Source organism: Scaptodrosophila lebanonensis, unplaced genomic scaffold (assembly GCF_003285725.1).
Source record: "Scaptodrosophila lebanonensis strain 11010-0011.00,11010-0021.00 unplaced genomic scaffold, SlebRS2 tig00001418-arrow-arrow-pilon, whole genome shotgun sequence".
Taxonomy (NCBI): Eukaryota; Metazoa; Arthropoda; class Insecta; order Diptera; family Drosophilidae; genus Scaptodrosophila; species Scaptodrosophila lebanonensis.
This window is the reverse complement of record NW_022060744.1, coordinates 227,373-250,617: the sequence shown is the minus strand read 5'-3', so window position 1 is coordinate 250,617 and position 23,245 is coordinate 227,373. Positions and strand designations below refer to the sequence as shown.

The following is a 23,245-nucleotide window of genomic DNA, read 5'->3' as shown; positions in this document are numbered from 1 at the left end:
GCGATTCGTCAACGCGATCAACCATCGTTTTCTCGCCTATTTCTGCTCATTTTCATTTGTTTGACAGTTACTTTTTACTCTGTTTGTCAGTGTTTCATTCGTAAATAAATAACATTCTAAAATCGACCTCCAAAAAAGCATCTATTGGTAAAAAAGAAACTACAACATCAGAACAGATGAGCGAAAAAAGAGCTGCTGAAGATGCCGATGTACGCGAATCACGTTTGCAAGATTTTCTCGAAAGGGCATCTACGTCTAGGGCCATAGAAACAGAACAAGAATTGGACTCGCTTCGGCAATTGCGCGAAAGGGCATCCACATCTAAAACGGTAAAAAAAACGGCACAAGAACGGGCATCGCGGATTCAACAAATGCGCGAAAGGGCATCAACATCTGATTCAAGAAACACAAACAGGAGGCGATGGATATCCTTTGTATAGGCGAAGAAAGGTGGACGACGGTGGGTACTCAACTATAATCAAGGATCTAATCGAAGCCATAAAAATCGAAGGAGGTATTCGAAAAGATGTAACGTCCGATAGCCTAAAAAGCACTACGATTCAGTGGCGCAGCAACGCAAGCCGGAAACGCTAGTAGTTAATATTTCTGATCTCCCACAATATTCTGAAGCGACATATCGTCCAGCATTTTCAACACACTCTATGACTGTCGACAAAAAATGTGGTGGCCTTTGTCTGACAATGTCGGAGGCAACTCCGGTCTCATTTGCAGATCTTGCTCATGAGTCTTCTTATTTCGTCTTTCTCTATTTTCCCCGGACTTTGTTGCCATTTGACAGCGCCAGATTTTGGTGTCTAGGAAGGAAGCCGGCGCTGCTGGTGCTATAATTAATAATTATTTCAATTTGCACGCCAGTTTGCCGTTACATGCCACCAGCTCCTTCAATGTTCACGTTTGCGCAAGCGTACCGGCACACACTGGTTTAAAATGCAAATAACTGTTTCCCGCTTTCGAAAACGGAGCATTTGAATATCGGCAAGAGGGCAAAAATTAAATACAATGTGAAAAATGCTAGACAAAGGCTATGGGTTCGTTTCGTTGCCGCTATTTATGTTGCTCGTCAATTTTTTTTCTGCAAAACTAATGCAACCCTTCTTATTACTGAAGGATACAACAAATTATAATTAAACTAAATTAAAAAATTAAACTAATTAAAAAAACTTAAGTACCCTGTACCCCCATACCCACTCTTATACTTGTACTTTCTGGGACATTTCTACAACGACTCGTCTTGTCATGCTGATCGAGAATACTATATACATATGCAGCAGTTTGATAGACGAAGCTGACATTTAAACTGAATTCGGCTCCACTGTGTCCCAATCGCGGGGCAAACGATGCTCGCATGTGGGGGAGGGGGGCTGGTCGCTGACGATGACGCTTACGGGTTCTGCAGTTGTTGTTGTGCTGTGAATAGTGCCGCCGTCGTCAACTGTTGGGCAGCTGCGAGCATTTCGCAAAGTTAGTTGCCAACAATCGCAATCTGTAATTTCGGGTGCCAGTGTAATGAAAGTGGCCAGATCCGCTGACTGGCTGACTGGTTGACTAGTTGACTAACGACTTGCGTCTTACGTAACCCCAACTCTGGATTAGGCACTACTAATCAGCCCACAAATCAACGCCAACAACAGCAGGCGTAGAAAAAGCAGCAGACAGCAGCAGCATTATGTTTTGAGCGCATTTTTCGTACATGGGTTATTTCTTTGACTGACTGCATCTGGAAAGGGCTACGAATGGCGACTACCTATGCATACTATATATATTTATAGTATGAAATTACTCCGCGAACAAGACTGTGTGAATTGTGTTAACGTGCAGAGACAGTTGGCTAACTACATGATGGATTGCGTGGCTGAGAAACAGTTGGTGTCTTTGCCCACCTGAAATAGCAACCTAAAATCCTAGAAAATGGAAATTAAATACACCAACAACTGGCGTGCAAGTAAAAACTTAAAGACCGAAACAGAGTTTGTTACAAATATGCAACCGTTATTCAGATCATTTTTAGTTGACACACCTCTAGGTTGCTATATTGCGAGCTGTACGGATTAGTATTTAGTAACAAAGATTGAACGGTGACGGTTGATAGTCCCGTAACAAAGCTTATCAGTGGTATAGACGGTCGGCCAACCAAAATTCGTAGACACTGTGATCACTGGAATTAAACGTCCCATACAATACAGTCACCAATTGACTGACAAACAACAAATTTTCAGAGTTCAACATTAGTACAAGTATAGCCCATGTCTATCCATACCTTCTAGTCCTCCCACATCCAATACGTTGCATGCAACAGATGTTTTGAAGCAGGCGTTGCCATTTGTCAGTCGTTTGCGTCTATGAAGATGATTCTTATGTTCGTAGTCATGATTCTCATCTGCTTGCGTTGCTGCACGAAACGAGGAGGGACCGAGAGCGTTGGTGTTGGAAGTGTGTGCCCTTCGCATATATACGTATAACTTATGTTTTTCCACAAAATGTATGTGTGTGTGTGTGGGCCCTGGGCTGGCATCTGCACCCCGTGCTGATGTGCATGTGTCTACATATCTATAACTGTGCCAGCAGTCATCTCGTAAACTACATCCTTTTTCTCTGTGATCTTCAACGATACGACTGAGCTCAGTGAGCTATTACCCGAAACGTGCAGATTTCCTGCTATCTCGCCCTGCAAGCTGTTGCAGACGACGGCAGCACTTTCATTGTTGCCTCTAGTATACCGTAAATTTGTTTAAAAATAACCCTTTAAGGCGGTTGGAAAGTACGGCAAATAAATTATTCAACTAGATGCATATACATATATATTGAAATGAAACCTTCGATTTGAATTGGTATATATAGTATCTAGGGCTTACCACATATTCGGCATGTAATAGCGATAGCTGTTGAGTGCTGTATTCTGATGTTTCAATTAATTATGCTTACAATATTGTCCCGTTATCTCGCTTTAATAAACGAGTGTACATATGTTTAAGGTTTGGGAAAAGAAACCAAACTGCAGAGAAAGATATTGCAGCATGACGAGACGCATCGATTTAGACATGTCGGTCTGTCTGCCTGACTGGAAGCACCTGAACTAACAGTGACCAAACTGGACATCTACATACTTGTATGTTCAGATAATTGACAGCGCAAAAATTGTTGATCGATTATATTTATTGTCAATTTCAAAGCTGAGTACATAAGCCAAATTATGCTCAAAAAATCCAAATTTGATTAATTTATCCATTTGAAATTTCTGTTAGAGTTGTTAAAAGGAAACTTCCTTACATAAGAGCTCATTTAAAGAAAAATTTGCTGAAAATATCTAACCACAGAATAGCAATTGCAATGAGGTATAAAGTGTATAATTAACATATGATAAAGCTAAAGTCGAGCGTACTCTTGTATCTCTGTTTTTAATTTTAATGCTCAAGTTAAAGAAGTATTTAATCCAAATAATTCAAATATGAGATTATTGTGCACGAAAACGTAACATAATTTCCACAGTAATGAAGGCGGTGCAAGGCGTGGTTGGTTGCTCTAAATAAAAACAATAAATAGCAAATGTAGTTGCCAGTCGGCAACGACGACGACTGCAACTGGTCTGCCGATGGCGCTTGCACTTTTTGTCAAAGCTAAGGGGCGGTGAAGGGACGGAAGGAGAGTCACGAAGACGATGAGCCAAAGGCGGCTTTTGGACAATGAAACAAGGTAATTAATTTCAATTTGTAAAGTTCAGAAAGCAACGCTGGGTGACATGAACTTGCAATGCTACGTCTCCCCCTCCCCTTTTCCGACTAGGGACTAGTCGCTGCTACACTCCCCTTGGCCGGGCAAAAGTTGGTCTACGGTGAGTGCCCGGCCAAGAGAGTTTTTCCTGTATATATATAAACATGTATATGTGTAAATGGGTGACGAGCAGAAATAATTGTGGTGCATGCAGATAAGCTTGAATATCACTAACAACAACAACAAGCATTGGCAGACAACTTAATGTGCAACGACTTCTAAGTATAACAACAACAGCAGCAAGGAACTGGAAAAACCAACTTTAAATGGCATGTCCAAGTGCGTTGGGCTACTATGGCCACGTGCCCGGTCCCAACTAAAAGATACATATGTATCTATATGTATGGGGTTTGTTTTGTATGTGTGCGTCTCAGGATTTGATTATTTCAATTTGGCTATTTTGCCAAACGTTTTGATTCTCTTGCAGCTGTTATTGTGCTTGTTATTGTAGTTATAGATGTCCCCCAGACACAGCGGTGGAGCTTTGGCGTCCAGAGCAATGTTACAAATTTCGCAATAAATTTACGAGCTCCTGCAATGCTGCAGTAGGAGACCAGAAGCAAAAGTGAAGAGTGGAACGCAGATCGCTTTGGTATTCTGTAATTACTTTTGTACTGCATTTGTATATGTAAATATGTACAAACACGTACACTTATGTGTCTGTGGCATTGAATAAAGCATATCTAGATTGGCGTTTAGTATCAATACAGAAACAAATAATGTCAACCTGATTCCACCCAAAGGTTAATGTTTCCCAAGAGGAAACGTGGCAATTCTCACAGTCCAGCTTCGAGGTCGCCATTCATCTTCCCACAACTTCCGACTCATGTCTGTATGTATATAACGATTTTATGGAACATTTTCCATGACTATTTAATCATTTTTTAATACGTGTGGGCTCAGTAATCGCACAGCTAATTTTATTAACAAATATTATCATATTGCCTAATAAAAATTTGAAAGTTGAACTAATTAAGTGGATATAAACACATTTTTATTTAGCTATAAATATTTTGAAATTGTGGAGGTTTTAATAACATAAAATCGAATTTTTTCGTCGCATATTGTATGAATGTATGTTCAATATACTTAACAAAACCGTTCCAAAGGTCATTTTCTTATGCAGGCTCAACCAGAGACTGCTATGAGAATTTTACGATGTGAATAAGAAGCAATAAAAAAAATCATGGCTATGGAATATAGTTTACTAATAGAATTCATCAAGTTGGAACAATCTGCTTTAATTCAACGTAATTCTTTTCTGAAATTCTTTTCGGTCAAACAGAAAAGGACATACGACTTAATCGAAACGTGTTCCAAAGTACGAACAATATTTCGTCGGATCTTTTCTCGGTTAGTTAAATGGCAAATTTTAAACCAAACGGTATTCTCCCCTATTTTCAGAGTAATTCCCTTTTATATACAACTAAACGCTCATTGTAATGAACAAACAGGCGAATACTGTAGTTCTCAATACATGTCTCCTCCTATGCGCCCTTTCCTTGATATAGAGTATGAAAATAGCCGAATGGCCCTGTGAATTATGGGCAGCATTGTGGCCTATAGTTTATGGCCACTCGCATTCTCACAGATGCAACAGAATGGTGTGTGCAGATAGAATAAATGGGTGTTTGTGTATATAGGATGTGTTGGAGGGAGAATGTGCATATGTTTGCCTGCCATAACTTACAACGGTTACACGCTGATTACATTTTTCCCTTCTTCTGCCCTACAAATTGTTTTTGCGCATTTCTTTTTGAGCTATACCGCCTAATTTCGGAGTTCCGCTGCCTGCCTACCAGCCTGTCTGGCTGCCTACCCAAGATTGTGTACAGGATCGGGCGCCGCACAAATTTAAATCGAAATGCTTAATAAGATTTTACCCAGAAAATCATTTCAATAATTACAGTAGAGCAAAGGCATTGCCACCGACCGTCATCATCACAGCAACCGCTAATTAAAAATGCATTCGTCTTTTGGAGTTGTCAACTCTTTTGCTTTACACATTCGTAGCCAGATAGTTGGAATTTTGGTATCGACTCCCGGTTTTCGGTGCTGGGATCACATAAATCTTTATTATCGCATAGTAACCAAAGCAACCGGAAACGACAATGATATACCACAAAGAAAACATAAAAACGAAGCCGAGAAATTAAGAAATAAGCATACAACCATTCAGCATGGGGTATCAAGCACAGTGGCTCGTTTGACGGCAATTCAATTCCAGAAAAGTCTTCATTAACCGTTTTATTGATGTTCTATGTTTTCAATATTATGTTATAAAAAAACGACCTTCTAAATTTATAAGAATCGTTCTTAAACGACACATGTATAAATCGTAATGGAAGGGACATATTATGTAGATTATTTGTTATAATTAGTTTGTAAGGACATAAATAATTAAAAATCGACCACAGCTTTTGATAGAATTCTATCTAGTATCTAAAGATAAATGATTGGATATTTTAAAGAAGCACCAGCTATTCAAAGTATAGGAATTCTTTCTCGATACACATATCATGGGATATGGGATGAGATGATTTAAAAGCAAAGCGTCAGAGTGTTCCGGAAACTGTAGTTTGGGAAACGAAGTCTCGTAGAAATTCGTGCAAAATCCTCTGCCTACACTTCAAAATATTTGTATTTCAATCTTCGCCCTATTAACGTCAACGAATTTACTCAGATTATTGGTTCCCAGACCCACTGTATATGGGCATCTTCCACATCAAAGATGCTCTAGAAAAATGAAAACAGAAGGACGGAATTCCTAATTATAAGCCGAACATTGCAAAGAGCACTAGAAGAACAGGCTAGCCATAATAACACTGTATCAGGATTTACGATGATCGCAAAATTTGCAATGAATTGCATTCTTGTGTGTTATATTTATTCTTTTTTTTTTTTTGTTTGATGACCCAACCATGTCAATGAGCTAAAGTCTTATATTGTAAGTAAGTTTAACTTCTTATGTACTACAAGTATATATACTCGTATATGATGGAATATCGGTTAGATTTTTTACTATTTTCTATCATTAGCATGTGCCCAACGTGCGTTGCCCTTCTTTTGCTGATTGAGTGGAATTTCAGGCCTATCAGCAAGCGGTCAAAAAATCAAGCAGACCTGGCCATCCGGCTAACCTTTCTTGTAAAAAGGTAGGAGTTGCTAATGAATTCATCAACGAAAGCAGCACCAACAAATGCTCCGCCAGCCATATCCGTTTTTGCAAAATGAGAGCACCAATATTAAGAAATTAAAATGGAACCCCAAGCTACGCTCTTACTTAGTAGGCACTACTCATCATCATCAGCTCTACAGGGCGTTGGTAACTATTGATGTAAACAAAAAAAAATAGTTGGGTCCATCTGGCTCATAGCCAGATTCGTTGCCAAATTCGTTCCGCTGTTGGATAAGTTCATTTCACTAACAAGAGCTTACATTTATTATTTCTTTCGCAATTTATGTTAGCACACATAAATATTTAATACAAATTATTATATGTATATTAAATACTTCAATGGAACTGACGACCAATGCCCATAGCTCAGTACATACAGGGCCGAAAAAAGAGATTGATTTTGGAAATTAAGACCGTATAAGACTTTTTGATGACCACACATAGCCACCCATGATAACTAAATGGAGTCAATTGCTGTAATCCTAGATTGAATTGACGACCTGATCCCTTAATGGGTATGAAAACTTGTTTCGATGCTACAAGGAGAGGAAGCGGGAGGATGGTAGGCTTTAAATAGTTCAAAGTACTCCGATTTCGGGCTGAAAGTGAAAGTGTTGTTCCCAGAGGGCAAGCACTATAAATACATGTTTTCCAAAGAATGATCAGTTTATGTGACAACGATTCGTAAATCGAAAGAAGACTGATTGTTTTTATTCAAATTTCTCAATACATGGTTTGGCAGATATGCCCATTGTGCGTTTCACGCTTTCCGCAAATGTCTTGAGGCGATTTGCAATCGGCAGTTCGTGGAATGTCGTGCAAACAACAACAGCAAAAGCAGAATTAACAACAAAATGAAATTTCGTGTGTAATTTTCCTGTGTGCAATTTTTCTTATTTTTATCAGATCGTTTGTTGTGTACACACACACACACACACACACACACACACACACACACCTTTACGTAGGTAAGTAGATGGGATTGCGAAAAACAAAAACAGCAAATACAAAATCTACTGCGGTGGCACTAACCATTATATAAGTAGTAAAACACTTGACTGCCTTCATCAAAAGTAGCCGTAGATACTGCATACAAAACAACATCACCAGTAACTACAACAATTAAAGCCAAGGGCGCAATGCGAGATGAAAACAGCAAAATTCAGCAAGACAAAATCTGCTCAATCACTTTTCACTTAACCCGAACACAAGAACTTGAATTTGTGGCACGGCACGGCTGTACAAAGACCTACGTTCTTAGGGAGTGAAGTGGAATTGGGGAAGGGGGCGTTTGTTTGGGTCAAATAAGGGAGAGGTAGCAGAAGTGATGTGAGGGCTTTTGAACACCAAATATAGTACAAGAGAATCAACTGAAACGAGCCAAACAACAACAGAAGCAGAAGCAGAAGCGGCATCAACATCAACATCGACAAGAGTAAAAGCAAACTTTACGTGGATATGTGTGGATGATATGCAAAAAGGCCGGCAAGAAAGCCATGTGGAAGGCAAAAGCGCATAACATACGCAGCACACACACACACACACATGTATGCATATATACGGGGAGGGCATCACTTGATATTTAATTCCTACTCCAAAAATAAAAGCGTAAGGCAACAGCAGCCACGTCAGCAGCAGCAGTAGCAACAGCAACAACAGCAACAACAGCACCAACAACAACAACAAAAACATCATGAAAAGCAACACTTGACCCAAAAAATACTTGACCAACAAATTTTGCAGCACCAAAGTCAACAACGGGGTAACGCAATCTGAATGGATAGAAAGTCAATGCAAGTCAATGGTTGTTCAATGCTCATCATCTTCTTCATCTGATTTTTTGAGTTTCATGCAAAAATCGTTATCGAAGCTTAAACACTCATTAAAGCTTGAGGGCAGCATTAGCCTTTAGCTTGGCAGAAAGCTGTTTTACTCCTTTATATCTTCAAGCTTTACCATAATTGGAGGCTCTGTACGATTTATTTCGAGTTCAGGCCTATGATAACATTAAGGACCATTATAAGAAATGTCCAAAAACTTCGTACGACTTTTTGAAAATATAGAAAGACGACAAAAGAATAATAATATTAGAAATACATGCCACTTAATAATCATGCGTAAAAGCTTAAAATTTAGTTTTTCTGAAGATATTTGACGCAGTTATTCATGTGAAGGTCGCCAGAAGGAATTGAAACTATTAGCAGCTTTAATATTTACTACTAATATTATATATATCTAAATAAATAGTCGAGTATATTAAATATGCAGAATTCTATTGAACCAATTTTTTCATTTTCAGTTATACAACAAAGTAAATATATATAGTAAATTTATCTATAAATAACAGGAACGAAATGCTAAGTGTTATTGTACAATTTCAACAGCATAGATTTACATCACAATTGTACTTGCAGGCAGTAAAAAAATAAGTCAGAACAGCAACTCCTGCTGGCAGAGCTTGGGCAGAGATTATTTTTATTTCATAATTAACGTATCAGGATGAAACTTGACACACAGACACATAATAAACTATATGGAGGTATTTGTCAAATTTGGGTACAAAATTCCAAGAAATACGGGAGTTACGGGAATTAAGGGAAAAACACGAATTGCGGGGGAGTGGGGGGGTGCATCAGAAAAAAACACAAACCCGTCCTTTCTCGGACTTAGGAGAATCCGGATACCGAGTTTGGTTATTCTTGCTCTTGTATTTCCTGAGATCCTTACGTTCATACATACGGACGGACAGTCTAGTCTTGTCATCCTGATCAATAATATACATACTTTGTGGGGTCTGCCACGCCTCCTTCTGTCCTTCGTACAAATCTAGTATGTATACCCTTCCACCCTTTGGGTATAGGGTATAAAAAATCATCTTAATCTTATAGGTGTAATGTGTATCGCTCCCAGTCTGCAGTTTTTGGACCAACACTCATTTCTAGTGAGATCCGAGTTTGTTTCTCTCCGCTTGAACACTTGCCGTCTGCTGCCCACCTCCTTCGCCTGATGTTTGATGAAAGTGCGTCAAATGGTTTTTTGATTTGGTCTTTACGTAACTTAGTTGGGCCACTCAGAGGGAGGGGGCTACAATTTGGGTGGAGCACTAAACTTGATGTGTATATGAATGAGCCTGTTGTGTATGCGTATGTTGTGCCATTCATTGCGTGTGCTCGTGCATGTGTGTGTGTGTGTGCGTTTAACAAGTTCGCACTTGAGGAAAAATAACAAAAACTACTACGCCAGTCTGCCTGCCTAACTGCCAAATGGCAAAAACAGAGCTGCTGCTGCTGCTGCTGCTGTTGTCTTTATCGGTGTGTGTCTCGCAAGGATTAACTTGATGTAGATGTTGAAGTGTTGCCGTGTTTGCCATTGGTTATTTATATAAACATCCACACATTCGCTTATGAGTGTGATCAAGATTATTGTTATTCCAGCCCTATTTTGTCGACTATAGTTGTTGTACACTTTTTAAAATCTCATATTTGTTAATCTATGCTCGCATCTGCCTGTTTCAGTCCCAACTGCTCCAAAAATTTCATCTGATTATTATTTCAAAACAACTTTAAGAATAAGTTATTCGAATCCTGTCCTGTTCCCAAAATCTTGATATAAGTGTTATTTCTTCAGCGTTGAATAACGCAAGACCACAAGAATACAACGAATGCAATTGATAAGTAAGTCTACAGTTCTTTGGACTTGTATTTGAAATGCTTACTTGTATAAACGGATACATAAGCTTTGAAACCTAGAATAAGATAAAAACAATGCCTCTAGAACTTTTTAAGGATCTACCATGCCCCTCCTATTTGGAAACTTATTTGATTGGATATGGAAAAAATATAAATTCGCTCAACTGCCTCGCTCATTAATTGACTGCTTTTGGAGTTGGGGGACAGACTTATTGAATTATCATAATCTGGGCCAAATTGAAGTCCTGGATTTCAAGTCTCGCATGTTTATGTTGCTGTACAACATTTGAAAATTGACTGCAATGCCATCATTGGCTACAAATTGATTTTGCAGCTTTATATACTAAGCGTCTGTCAATCGTTGTTGTTGTCTGCTATAGCTTTTATGGCTTTTGCTATATGACATTTTTTTGCGTCGCGCTTTGGTATCTACCAATTAATTAGATTTAATTATTTTCAGTACTCTGCCATCTTCTCCGACTCCACTTTAGCCTCCGCCCTTGCACCCTAGATGCTGGTCGTTTAGTCATTGATTGGACCTAATTAACTATACTTGAAATTGGCGCGCGCACCAAATTTCAACCATCCATCAAAGCGCCCAACTCTAACGAAACACGAAATGGCCTGGGTGAGAGGGTAAGTGAATGTAAACTTGCTAATGTGCGAGGGAGTGTATTTGTGTGTATTTGTGCATTTATCTATTACAATGTGTTGCAATTATGCATTGTAAGTGCCAGACATCAATCAATTAGTTTTTTATCAATGAATTAGTTTACTTTGTACACACCCACAATCCATATACCAGGTATATTAGACATGTGATGCGGCAGACCTCACAAACTGAACGTTAGGGTTCAGACTGTATATTCCCTCTGCTATATGCATTCCAGCTCTATTCACAGCTACAAGATTTGACCACAACTCCAGGTCTATACAAACCAGATTGTGCGCATATACAAGTAAGTCGGCTTATCGTCAGAGATGCTTGCTTTGTTAGCCTGAACTTAACAATCATGTTAAAAGAAATACAATTCGTGTGTTTTTCAAATTTCCATAGAGTTTCATTACAACATGGCATGTGCATTTTAATGTAATTGGCGAAGGACTTTTCTTTTTCCGATATCAACATGGTACATACTTTAATTTTCAGTTTTGCCGCAATGACCGCCATTTTTCGAAAATGCGCAAAATCGGGCAAAGGAGACCTATTAATTATGCATCTGTATACTCTTTTTAAGAGGTTGGCGTTGTTATTTTCATTGATCATATGCATAAGTTATTTTTTAAATGCATCGAGCATCGAGGTAAAACCTGCCTACGCCCTTGGCCAGGGCTGTCACCGATCACCTGAGTTAATAGGCGTGCCAAATTAACAAGGTTGTAACAAAGCTAAAAAAAAAGTTTATTTCCCAAAAATATTTTCATACTTTTTTCGATTTTATGCCGCTGTAGGACCATAGTGCATTGTTTAATTAATATTTTACAGCTCGAATTGGAAAGACCATTAAATGAATGGTACATCGGCTAATGGTAAAACAAGTACAACAACCATATTGTGTATCCACGCATTTATTTCTATGTAAATGCTGCTCATGAAAATTCGCATGTTTACAATCAAAGTATCAATTATTTAGACCATCAGCTCAACATCGGCGAGTACGCCTCAAACTATTCCCCCCTATTGTAATATTTCAAATGTCCATTTACATGTTTTACGTGCATGTTGTTCAGCATGTTTTACAATCCCTCGTACATTAATTTACTTTTGTTATTAATTTAAAAACTCATTTATCAATTAATTAAAGGCTATATTTGTGTGTCGAGCATCCAAAAACAACGTGAAAAATCTAAATTGAAATAGGTATGCCGCTGTGGCTTAGAAAATTGCAATTACAGACAGTAACAACCGATAGACATCTATGCTAAAAATTTACAACAAGGTCATTTGAAACGCTCACTCATTCACTCACACAGCCAGCCACCAAGCCATCGAGCCATCGAATTGAGGCTGCAGAATCAAAAAGGCAGAAAATTGGCTTACAATTGGTCAATGGTTGAGCGTCCAACGGTCGACGCTTGGCATGAACCAGCTAAGTGATTTCAACTTCAAGTAGCACACAAAACAACAGCAACAACAACAACTAAGCCAACACGAAACTAAAGAAAAAAGAACGAGCTAAAAAACAAAAACAAACACGTCACGGCAATTAAAAAATTGACGTCGTCGGCTCTGAACGTTGCTTAATAGAGAGACAACTTAATAGTTGTTTGCCATTGCGCCATTATGCAATTGCTGGCCAAAAGGCTCACTTTCCTCATTTCCAATTGCTTCAAGTGGGAAAAGAAAAGGCTGGGTACAATGTTGGTATTCTGTTGATGATTAGCAGGAATCAAGAATACTGGTTATTGGGCCGGTTTAGAGAGCTCAATACAATGCTGGAGTACTCGTGTATCAAAATAATAATATAAATAAGAATGGCCTAAATCGCTAGCCCAGCTCTACGAAGCACTCGTTCGACTGACCACAATTAGTACGCGAACTCTGTGGAGTTGAGCGGTATTTTGCTCATAATGCGCTCTAGTTGACCAAAAATTAACTGCCATTAGGTACGGGCTTCAGTTTAGCAAACTTTTCCACTTTGAAACTATTTCAAAAGTAAAACGCAACTTGGAACGTGGTCGCTTCATCTGCCCCACTCGCTCGCATCCTCCCTCTCACTGTCACTCTCGCTCCACCCCTTTCAATTTGTCTCCTCCGGTCGCTCTCTCCCCCTCGGGCTGCTGTCAACGCTTGGGTCTGCTAACTCTTTGGGTATTGAATGTTGGTTGGCTCCTTTGCCCGATTGCTACGATTGCGGTTCGAGTCTTTGCCTCCTGCATGATTTATGATTTTCCGAAAAGTATTTGTGGCCAACCACACGAATGGCAATGGGCAAAATACCTCAACCTGACCATTCAAAGTTGTCTACGAAAATCATTTTAATTGAAAATTACACATGAAAGCATGCCATAGGACTGGAGAGTCCAAGATGGTCGAATGTCTAAAAATTGTACAAGGCGTTCATGTAGCCATGTGCTTGGCTTGTAGCTTCGCGTGCGGTTGTGGGCGGAGCTGGCGGTTGGTTCGGTTCAGTTCAGTTCGGTTCGGTTCAGCAGTATGGTCACTCAGTCAGTTAGCCAAGCAACTGGGGCAGCCGAAAACAACAAAAACCAACAAGAAAAAAAAAACAAGCCAAACTCCATTGCACGTACCGGAAATGTCCATTCACTTGCATATTAACAAAGTTCCGCACCGTAAGGCGCAGAATGAGCGTGACTGTGGAGGAACTGTGACTGTTCTTGCTTGCACATACTTTTCAGTATCTATTAAACTCTCGGTACTCTTGGGACCCACAAAAGCACACTGTCCAAAAATGCTTTATACAAACAAGCTGACTATCATACCCAAATACAACAATTTCATCCCAAAGTCCTATTGAAATTTGGCAGAGGCATACCCATCAGTCCGTCCTATTGCCCGTTCAAATAAGCATCTAAGCAAGAATGGAAGCCAGGCATATAGCTTTTATAGAAATGTTCGGAAATATCCTAAGTACACTTATTATGTGAGCCACTGAAGAAACGCAAAAGGAAGAAACCATTAGATCAAACCATCAGGTAGCGAGCAAGTTGTATCTATTCTAGTAGTAATGAAAAAGTTGAGCACAAGCCGCGAACAGAAAAAATGCTTCACTTTTTTTACGAATATATGAAAACAAACGAAATATGTAAAACGTATTGTTTTCGGTGCAGGTGCACACACATGCCAACTGAAAATAACTGAAGGCCAACTGTGGCAGCCAACTAAGTAGTAGGCAATTCGTCGTCCCTGGCCCATACATCATATGGCAACGCAGTTATAGTCATCTATGTACAATATATAGCCAACGAGGCAACCAGCTTGCCCGCCCAAGACTCCTACTATACTTGTATGTAGCATACAACTTTGCGCTGCCTGTGGCGCAGCCGCTGCGCAGCTTAACTGAAACTGAAACTGAAACAGGAAAGTATTGCGAAGGCACCGGAAGCCGGAAGCAAGCAATAATTCAAATGAATTTCAAATCAAATCATTAGAAAACATTTACAAAGTATGCACAGCAGGGACTAGTGGGAGCTAGTAGTTGGTTGGACAGGGACGGCCTAGAGGTAGGGGCGGTGTTGCAAAACCACTGCGCATAGCCGAAGTCACTTTGCGGTCGCCTTTTGGCGTCGGTCAATGTGCGCATACATGCCATGAACTTGAAACTTTTTGCGGAACATCAAGAGTTGGTCAAGACATGAACTTAGGTCCTGACCCACATTACCCAGGGACTATTTGGTGTAACTGCAGGCGCCTGCGCCAGTGCAGTGATTAATTTATATTATTACGACACTGATTAGAGCCACTTACAGGATGATTACAAACACGAGAGCATAATGCACTGCTTCCACACCTTGTCGGCAAAGTGGACCAACTGCAGCGCAGCAGACGCACACTGGTCCGAAATGAATCAAAACGTAACTCAATTTCAACTGTATACTTCGTTTTAAGCTATTCTTCACAGTGCAATGCATTGATCAAGTTTTCATTGTTTTTCCTCTCTGTTCTCGAAATAAGAAAGCCTGTCCTCGCATCGACTAACCTCGCCTGATTATCGTGACTTCTTATTATGGGCTTCCACCCTTCTGGTGCAGGGTAAATAAAACATATCGTTACAATTTTATATAAAAGTTATTTTTAAACTCATGCAGCAGAAGAAGTTTTAGGAATGAATTGTGATACAAATATGTAACACAAATTTATTATATAAATAAATAAATTATGCTTAGATACAAAGAAAAAAAAATATTTCTTGCAAAAAAAAAACAGAGTCTTCGGTCGCCATTACCTCAGTTGCTTAGCCCCGATTGGGACGCACCACAAGCACCTGTGGTCGCTTCTTGCCACGCTTGTTGCCCCGACGGCGATTCTGGGTGTTGCCCACGCGATTTGCCACACGGCGGCGATTTGCTGGGGTACGACGACGTAGATTTCCATTTTGCAGAGCAGCCGATGCAATAACTTGGGGCAAGAGATCAGCCACTGGGGATCCGCCGTAGATGGCCTGGTTGAGGGCCGCATTAGAGCTGGTCGACGAGGAGCCTGAACTGGAGCCCAAGTTCACATATATGGCCCCATTGGCACTGGTGGTCACAGCTCCTGTGCCGGTAGCAGTTCCTGTACCCGTGACTGTGGCCGTGCCGAGTGTTCCCAGCGTGCCTACAGTACCAGATGTGCTAACTGGGCGCAACTGCTCCAACATATCTTGCTTTTGGGTTATATATTGGTTGAGGGCTGAGTTGATGTTATTGCTGTTCCCACTGCTTGACAGCCCGGCGGCCAAAAAACGCAACTGGCCGTTTTCGTTGCCATCTTTTACAAAGATACCGGCTAGACGCTTGGAGGGCCCCTTCTCCAATGTGTTCACACCAGATTCTTCCACATCACCATTTGAGCTGGCGCGTGGCAACGTCTTGGCCGAGACACCATAGGCGGATGCCAAAAACGCCAGAGCTAGCAGCAATGCCATCAGACAAGTATGAATCTTAAGTTCCATATTGGGGTTCACTTCGTTAGCTACTGTACCGTTCGGGCCGATAGCAGCCCGCTTATATAGTAAGATTACCAGCCATGCCCGGATGATATGCAAAATCTTACGCTTTCTTCTTAACAATTCTATTGAAATTACGAATATCATCACTACATTTGAGTTTTCATAGCATATAGTACAAAAATTGACTCTTCGGCGTTAGAAAGTACCGCAAACCCCTGCAGCCAAAATGAATGTAAGTCGCTTTCGATCATGAGCGTCATCATTGTTGGACAGTGTCAAGTACTTAATCTTTTGTTTGCATGAAATCGCGCACGTGAAGGCTGCCTTAGGCCCACCAAACGGAAAAGAACAAACAAACTACAAAAAACATTTCGTATAGCAGTTTTTCTGGTTTCGGTTTGCAGACTTGCCTGGTTTTTGAACAATTCGGAGACCAACTGAGTCCCAGCTCTGCTCTCAAGTGCGTGGCGCACTTTAATTAAAATTTAAAATGAATGCAACGCGCGCAAATGTGCTGAATTTTTATTTGAGGCCAAAACTACTTCTCTTGGCTGCAGCCGCACAGTGGGACACGCTGTACTGTCAATTGTCGAGGTAATGTTTAGTGTGTATGTGACGATGAGTACAATTGGCCCAGGTTACAAAAGGCCCAAAGATACAAAACTAAACTACGGATTGTTCTAAAATGTATTTGGAATTCTGATATTTTTTCCCCACAATTTCATCTCATCAGTAATTTGAAATGTTGGTTACAAATCTCATGCAAACGTATAAAGAAGAATATATAAATATAGGTATAATGTATGACCTGCAATTAGTGTTCAACCGATGTTCGATATGCCAACAATTCTGGATTATAGACACATAAAAAACTTTAAGACAAATTGTATTTTTTTTCTTATGTAATAACAAAATATTAATGGCTATGAAACAAATCAATAATCTTCATTTGCTGAAGTTTCGTTTCCCTTTTCTGTTTGCATGGAAACATTTTCTAGACTAACAGTTTTTACGTTATTCTCGATATTTAAAGCTGATTTAGATTGCAAAATATCTCTTTTTACTAAAAAAGAAAAGCAGAGAATTGAACAATTTCTGGATCTGAACGCTCAAGTACACGAACCCTTGAGACTACACGTTTCATTGAAATATATTAGAGCAATACAATGTATTGTAAAAAACATTTTTTTGAGAACTGAAAGAAAGTCAGTTACAACTGCTTTCAGGAGATATTGTTTGAATAATAATAAATTGTTTGAAGCAGCATGCATAAAGTCAGAAGATCAGGTTTATTGCTCCGAATATTTGATATTTATATATGCTCTACCCATAGGGCACTTGCTATTAGTGCCTTATTGACGTAACGTCTAGTTTAAGCGAGATAAGTAAACTTTAAAGGAAGTTGCAGCCATAGGGTAATCTCATGCTTTGGTCAACTCTGCACAGCAGAGTTGAAAGAAATGTCTATAAATCTATACACATAGGTGTTAGATATTATTTCTTTAATTATTTGAATAAAATACAACATATGAAATCAACCGGCTTTCCACAATCCCTTTTCTCACACTGTGTCACATGCGTAGGGCCCTAGTTGGCCAACGATAGTTGCTGACGCCAGCGGCAGGCTGTTGAAATAAATTTCACTTACGCCAACGCCACACACACATTTATACATATCGGTGGCACAGGCATACACTCGCACACACACTCGCACACACACACACACACACACATTGATGGCACACACATGCGGTGCGTCGTTTACTTGGCAATGCAATTACAGGCGCTAACCGCGCGTAAAAACAACAACAACAACAACAACAACATCAACAATACGAAGTAGAAGAAGAAGAGGAGTAGCATCAGCAGCAATTTCCGTGGAGCTTAAAGCGAGGCAATGACAATTAACAACAGGCGACAAAATGACTACGACTACGATGACGATGACGATGACGAGAGACGCAACAGAGAGGTATTCAGCGCTGAGGACGCATTTGGGAGAGATGGGGAAAATGCGGAGATATGGAAGACGAGAACAGGCTAAATATCAATGACAGCAGCTTCTGGCAAAGGCATTTCGTAGATGCCCCATGAGAAGTAGCCGGAAAAGAAGGAGGACGAGGAGGAGGGCATCAAGCATTTCCTTTTTTACGCATATTAACAGGCTTGAATTTTTCACAATGCCACTGCATTCGCATGCTTTTCCTCTTTTTTGCGCTTGGAAAACCACACGCACAATTTTCACGTGCAATTTCAGTAAAAATCGTTGGCAATAGAATGCAGCCGTTAGGCTGGGGAGGACAACAGAGTTCGGGGTGGAGGAGCGGTGGGTGGGCGTTTGGATGGGCATGTAAGCCCAGCACAACAAAAGTTTTGTGTCTTTCCACGCTCCGTGCATACTCATGCCTAGTCAAGCACACGACTGGCAAGCCACTTTCCGCAGTCGCTACCTCGTTCTCTTTCCCTTTCTTTTGCCCACCAAAGCACCATACCACCAGTCCCACTGCTCTATTGCTCGATATATTACGAAAACAAAAAACACTTGGCAAAATGGGAGAATTGCGCAGAATTTTAAGTGAAATTCCATGACATTTTAATGGGGTAGAAAAGGCAGTCGTCGTCGTCTCCGTCGTCTCCGTTGTTGTCACTTGAGTGCTGCCTGTTGTTATACCCTGTACCCGAAGGGCGGGAACAAGGAACATATAAAAGGTCTGTTCAAATTATATAACTGACAAAAGGAAGCGTCTCAAAACTCTTAAATCATAGAAAATGTTGATCGACAAGATGAAATCAGTCAAACCAGATAATATCAACACCATTTTTCATTTGTATGCCCAGTACCCGAAGGGTAACGAGTATTTAAAGCTTGGGAAAAGTAGGCAAACTATACAAGCAAACGCAAAACGGTCTTAAAAACAACATATAGCTTTCAAAGCCACACATAATACCAATGAATTATAGGTGGCTCCCTTTAAATTGGAAGTGATATTCTGCATGCCATGGTCATTTTGATTTGAATGGAAAAATATTATACAAATGTTACGAATATATGTATGTTTAACCGAAAAAAGTAGTGGAAGACTTCATAAAATACATATCTGTATATTCATGACCAGAATACGCAAACGAATCGGGATAACCAAGAACCAGGCATTGGCTTAGTGATCGAATTTTTCGAATGCCAGTTTATATATCTTTGCAACAATATTTTGTTATCCATTTCACATACTGCGTTGTAATCAATTTGTTAAAATAAACACCCATAGTTGTTATTTTTTACAAATACTATGACATTTCCACCGGTATCTTCGGTTAATACAAATACACAAAATTTAAGTATTTTTAAGATGTTGGTGTCATGCTGCACATAGAAACTCCCGAACTCGTGAAATATTCTCGAAGCCAAAGTCATAAAAAGCCTTTAAATGACTAACATACGCGACAAATAAATTTCAGGAATCAACGGCGTGCCAGAAAAAACAGAAATTGTTCACTAGAGGGGATGGCATACCGGGTCTTAGCATACCGATTAAGTCGCCACCGAGGAGACAAACTATCACGCTGGAGAGCAGAGCATAGCGAAGCCGGACCGAAGGGAAGTCCAACCGGAAGTTCTTTTAGTAAAGTATAGGCATATATTTAAGTGGGGAGGCCTAGACAAAGACAAAGCTGTCGAGCGCCTTGCACGGATCTTGTTGAAAATTCTTCAGTTGATGGTTGTTGTTTGAGAGAAGGGGCCGACCTTCGTTTAATGCTGCGCGACAGTGTGACGCATCCTATTTATAGATGCCAGCAGACAAAGCATTGGGGGCGATCTATTGCTCGGGCGTTTTCTAAGACGCCTCCCTTCTACATCACCCACCCGCCACAAACGCTTTGTCAGCCTCATTACGCCCGTGCCATCTCGCACCTTTATTAATTGCAGGCGACGTAAACGAACGCCGGGGGACGAAATGGGGGAGGAGATGAGCGCTTGACATGTTTAATGCGAAAACAAAAAAATACGAGAGAAAAGAAAGCAGCCATGGGGGCAAACAACATCTCCGGGATCGCCAGCCGATGGGGCCCACGCGCTATTTTTGGCATTACGTACGAAGAGATGGCGCGTGGCGTGTTCGGAGTTGACATAGGCTGGAAAATTGTGTACATTCTTGGCAACCAGTCTATTTCGGAACCCGGCAACAGCAGCTTAGCAGGAACACGGGGCAAAGTCGAGCGATGTGCCTGTCTGGGTGATTGCACTCATCAGACATTGCAATGTGAGGCAATAGCTACATGCCAGGCCCATGTCATGGCGATATCCAGACAAAAGTGGCAGCCGCGAATGAGATGCCGTATTAACGCCTGAAAAGTCGGATCTGAATTGAGGAATGTATTTTATAAATAGAGCTCTGAAATTAGCAGACCTATTGTGAAATACACTTTTGCAAAACGAATCTCTGTCTGAACAATGGCTATATATTTTGATTAGAAACTTGCTATTAATAAGATTATAGGGCTTTTGTGCGCCTCTTTGTCCATTTATCAGTCCGCCTAAAAAAAGGGGACCTCGCACAAGGGTCTCTTGCAAAAGACGATAGTATACTACGAGTTTATGAATGTTGCAAATAGAAGTATTTTTGGCACAAAAACACTAAAATAGTTTTCGTGCCATTAATCTTGACATTCCAACAGTAAAAATAGAATATAACACATAATAACTAAATACATATTTAATGTAAGGCTTGGGAACTTGTGGTAAGTCTCAGAAAAAGCAGATACAATGGGGATTACAGCTTTTCAACTTTTGATATGTGCGCAATTTTAATCTAAGTGGTCTTTTGCTTGTTTACAAGACTTTACAATCCAATCCCACTTTCTATGGATTGTGAAAAAAGTTTTGCAAAAGAAATAAATGGGCACAATTTTGAACGTTATCCCTCCTAGGTTAACATTTTAGTATTCTATGGACCTAACGGAAAAAAATTACAGTATTTGAAGCTGCTTTCAGTAACCCCTTAATCTTAGTCTCTTATCCGTTCTAAGTACTTTGATGATTAGTGTTGGCGCCTTGTCAGCTACAGCCGACGGTTGGAACTTTTGCACTTGCCATTGCAGCTGGCACTCAAGTACTGGACGCGCCCACTAAGCCTAATTTGGCAGCATATGATAAAATGTCCGGTCATAAATTATTGAAGTTTCTCGGCGCGACCAAAACATGCAAAACATGGAAATCAAATTACGAGTCCCATTGAGTTGGCGAACCACCGGGACGGGACGACAGTCAAACAGGAATCGTTATGTGAATCGCTCTCTCTCTCTCTATTCTTCGTTTTCTGTCCACTTGAGCGTACTTAATTTAATGGGCGCCAAAAATTAGAGCCACTCACATGGGCATCAAATGCCAGTTTTATGTAAATGAATGCGACCGAGTCGTGCCACAGGGCAAGTTTCTCAAGTGCTTGCACTTGTCCTTTAAGATAAAGTGCGCTCAGTTGGCTCAGTGCGTCTGATTCCATGCCTTGTCCTGCTGGACATGCAGCCTTCAATCAGGCTTGCCAGCCGCTACGCCTGTCTGCCCGCTGGCCTGCCTGCTGGTCTAGAGTTTTTCAGTAAAATTTGTGTAGACGGTTTCTAGTACTTTGTGTGGTTTAGTATTACAGCGAGACGAGAGAGCATTCGAACGGACGGGCGGGCAGGAAACGCATAAAAGGATAATGACAGGCACTTGCTGCCAAATGCATTTCGTTATATTTTTTTAGGAATGTCGCAGTCAATATCGACATCAGAGGTTTTTAGTTAAACTAAGCATCGATTTCAATGAATTGCCGTCCCCCAGCCCACTCAGTTTTTTCTCTTCTTTTTGTTGTTGTGTAATATGAGGCGCATCTTTTTTCATCTTGTTAAGGTTACTTGCTTTCTCTCTTTGAAACGACGCCACTTTGGCTTGGCTCTGTTTATTTGTTTGCTTGTTTTGTCAACATTTGGTCGTCCTCAAAAGTTGACTTAAATTTCCTGCTCGCACACTCCACAAATATGTTATTATAACCGTTTAACTTGTTCCTTTACTTATCTTTTTCTTCTTTTTTTGAAGCTGTCTACAGTTACGCAGTTTTTCCATTGAAAGTTTCAAGTTTGATTTTTGGTGGTGGCCTTTTTTTTGAAATGCAACTCAATCAAAGACAACAGCAACTTCTAGGGCAAGATGTTGGCAACTTGTGTGGCTTTTCTCACACATTTTTCACGCTAAGCCAAATACTCTTGCGCTCCCTGACTAAGTCGCAATGTCGGGCGGTCTCATCGACTACAAATATGTACACATATACATATATACTGGCAGTAGACATTGTTATACTAGTATGTGTGTGGCGGAGCGGTTTGCGTTGTTTTTGGTGCCAAGCGGCTTTATTGGCTCCGCTCCCGCTGGGCAGCACTTCATTTGTCAGGGTTTCATTCGCTCCCGTTGTTGTTGTTGTTGTCGTTGTTGCCGTTGTTGCCGTGTAATGAATTTTTTTTACCCAAAAACCAACACTGCATGTGGCAACTATAGTATAGTCGATGCGTTCTTTATTGAATTTCTATTCACTTCAATTGAGGGGCCCAACAATCGCCGAAGAGTCTGTGCAATGGATTTGTTTCAACGATAGACGTTCAATCACTTTACATTCCAAATAAGTAGCGCAACTCTTTTCGGATTTATGTAGAATTTGCATGCTCTAAAGCCAGTAAAATATCGTACAGTGAACACAAGTTTGCTTTTTTTAGTCATTATTCAGTTACCGGATAATACTGAAACGTATACACGCTAGTATGCATTTTTCGAGATATGTACGCGTGTACGTATGTATTTGAATTCAACTCTACTCAGTCATATTGTACAGCCGTTCAATGTTATTAACAAAGACCATCCCATTCCCGAACAGCCTCCATCCCCCCACCCCCCACCACCACCCACCACCCACCTAATTCAGCTACTCAAGGTACTCTCAAGTGTCACT

General features: G+C 40.4%; 1 protein-coding gene across 1 annotated transcript; it reads right to left on the bottom strand.

The window, feature by feature from the left end:
* Window positions 1-15,572: 15,572 nt before the first annotated feature.
* LOC115633368 lies at window positions 15,573-16,271 on the bottom strand. The gene has a single exon (XM_030530812.1). The coding sequence runs from the start codon at window positions 16,269-16,271 to the stop codon at window positions 15,573-15,575; it is 699 nt and encodes a 232-aa protein (XP_030386672.1).
* Between the last annotated feature and the right edge of the window lie 6,974 nt (window positions 16,272-23,245).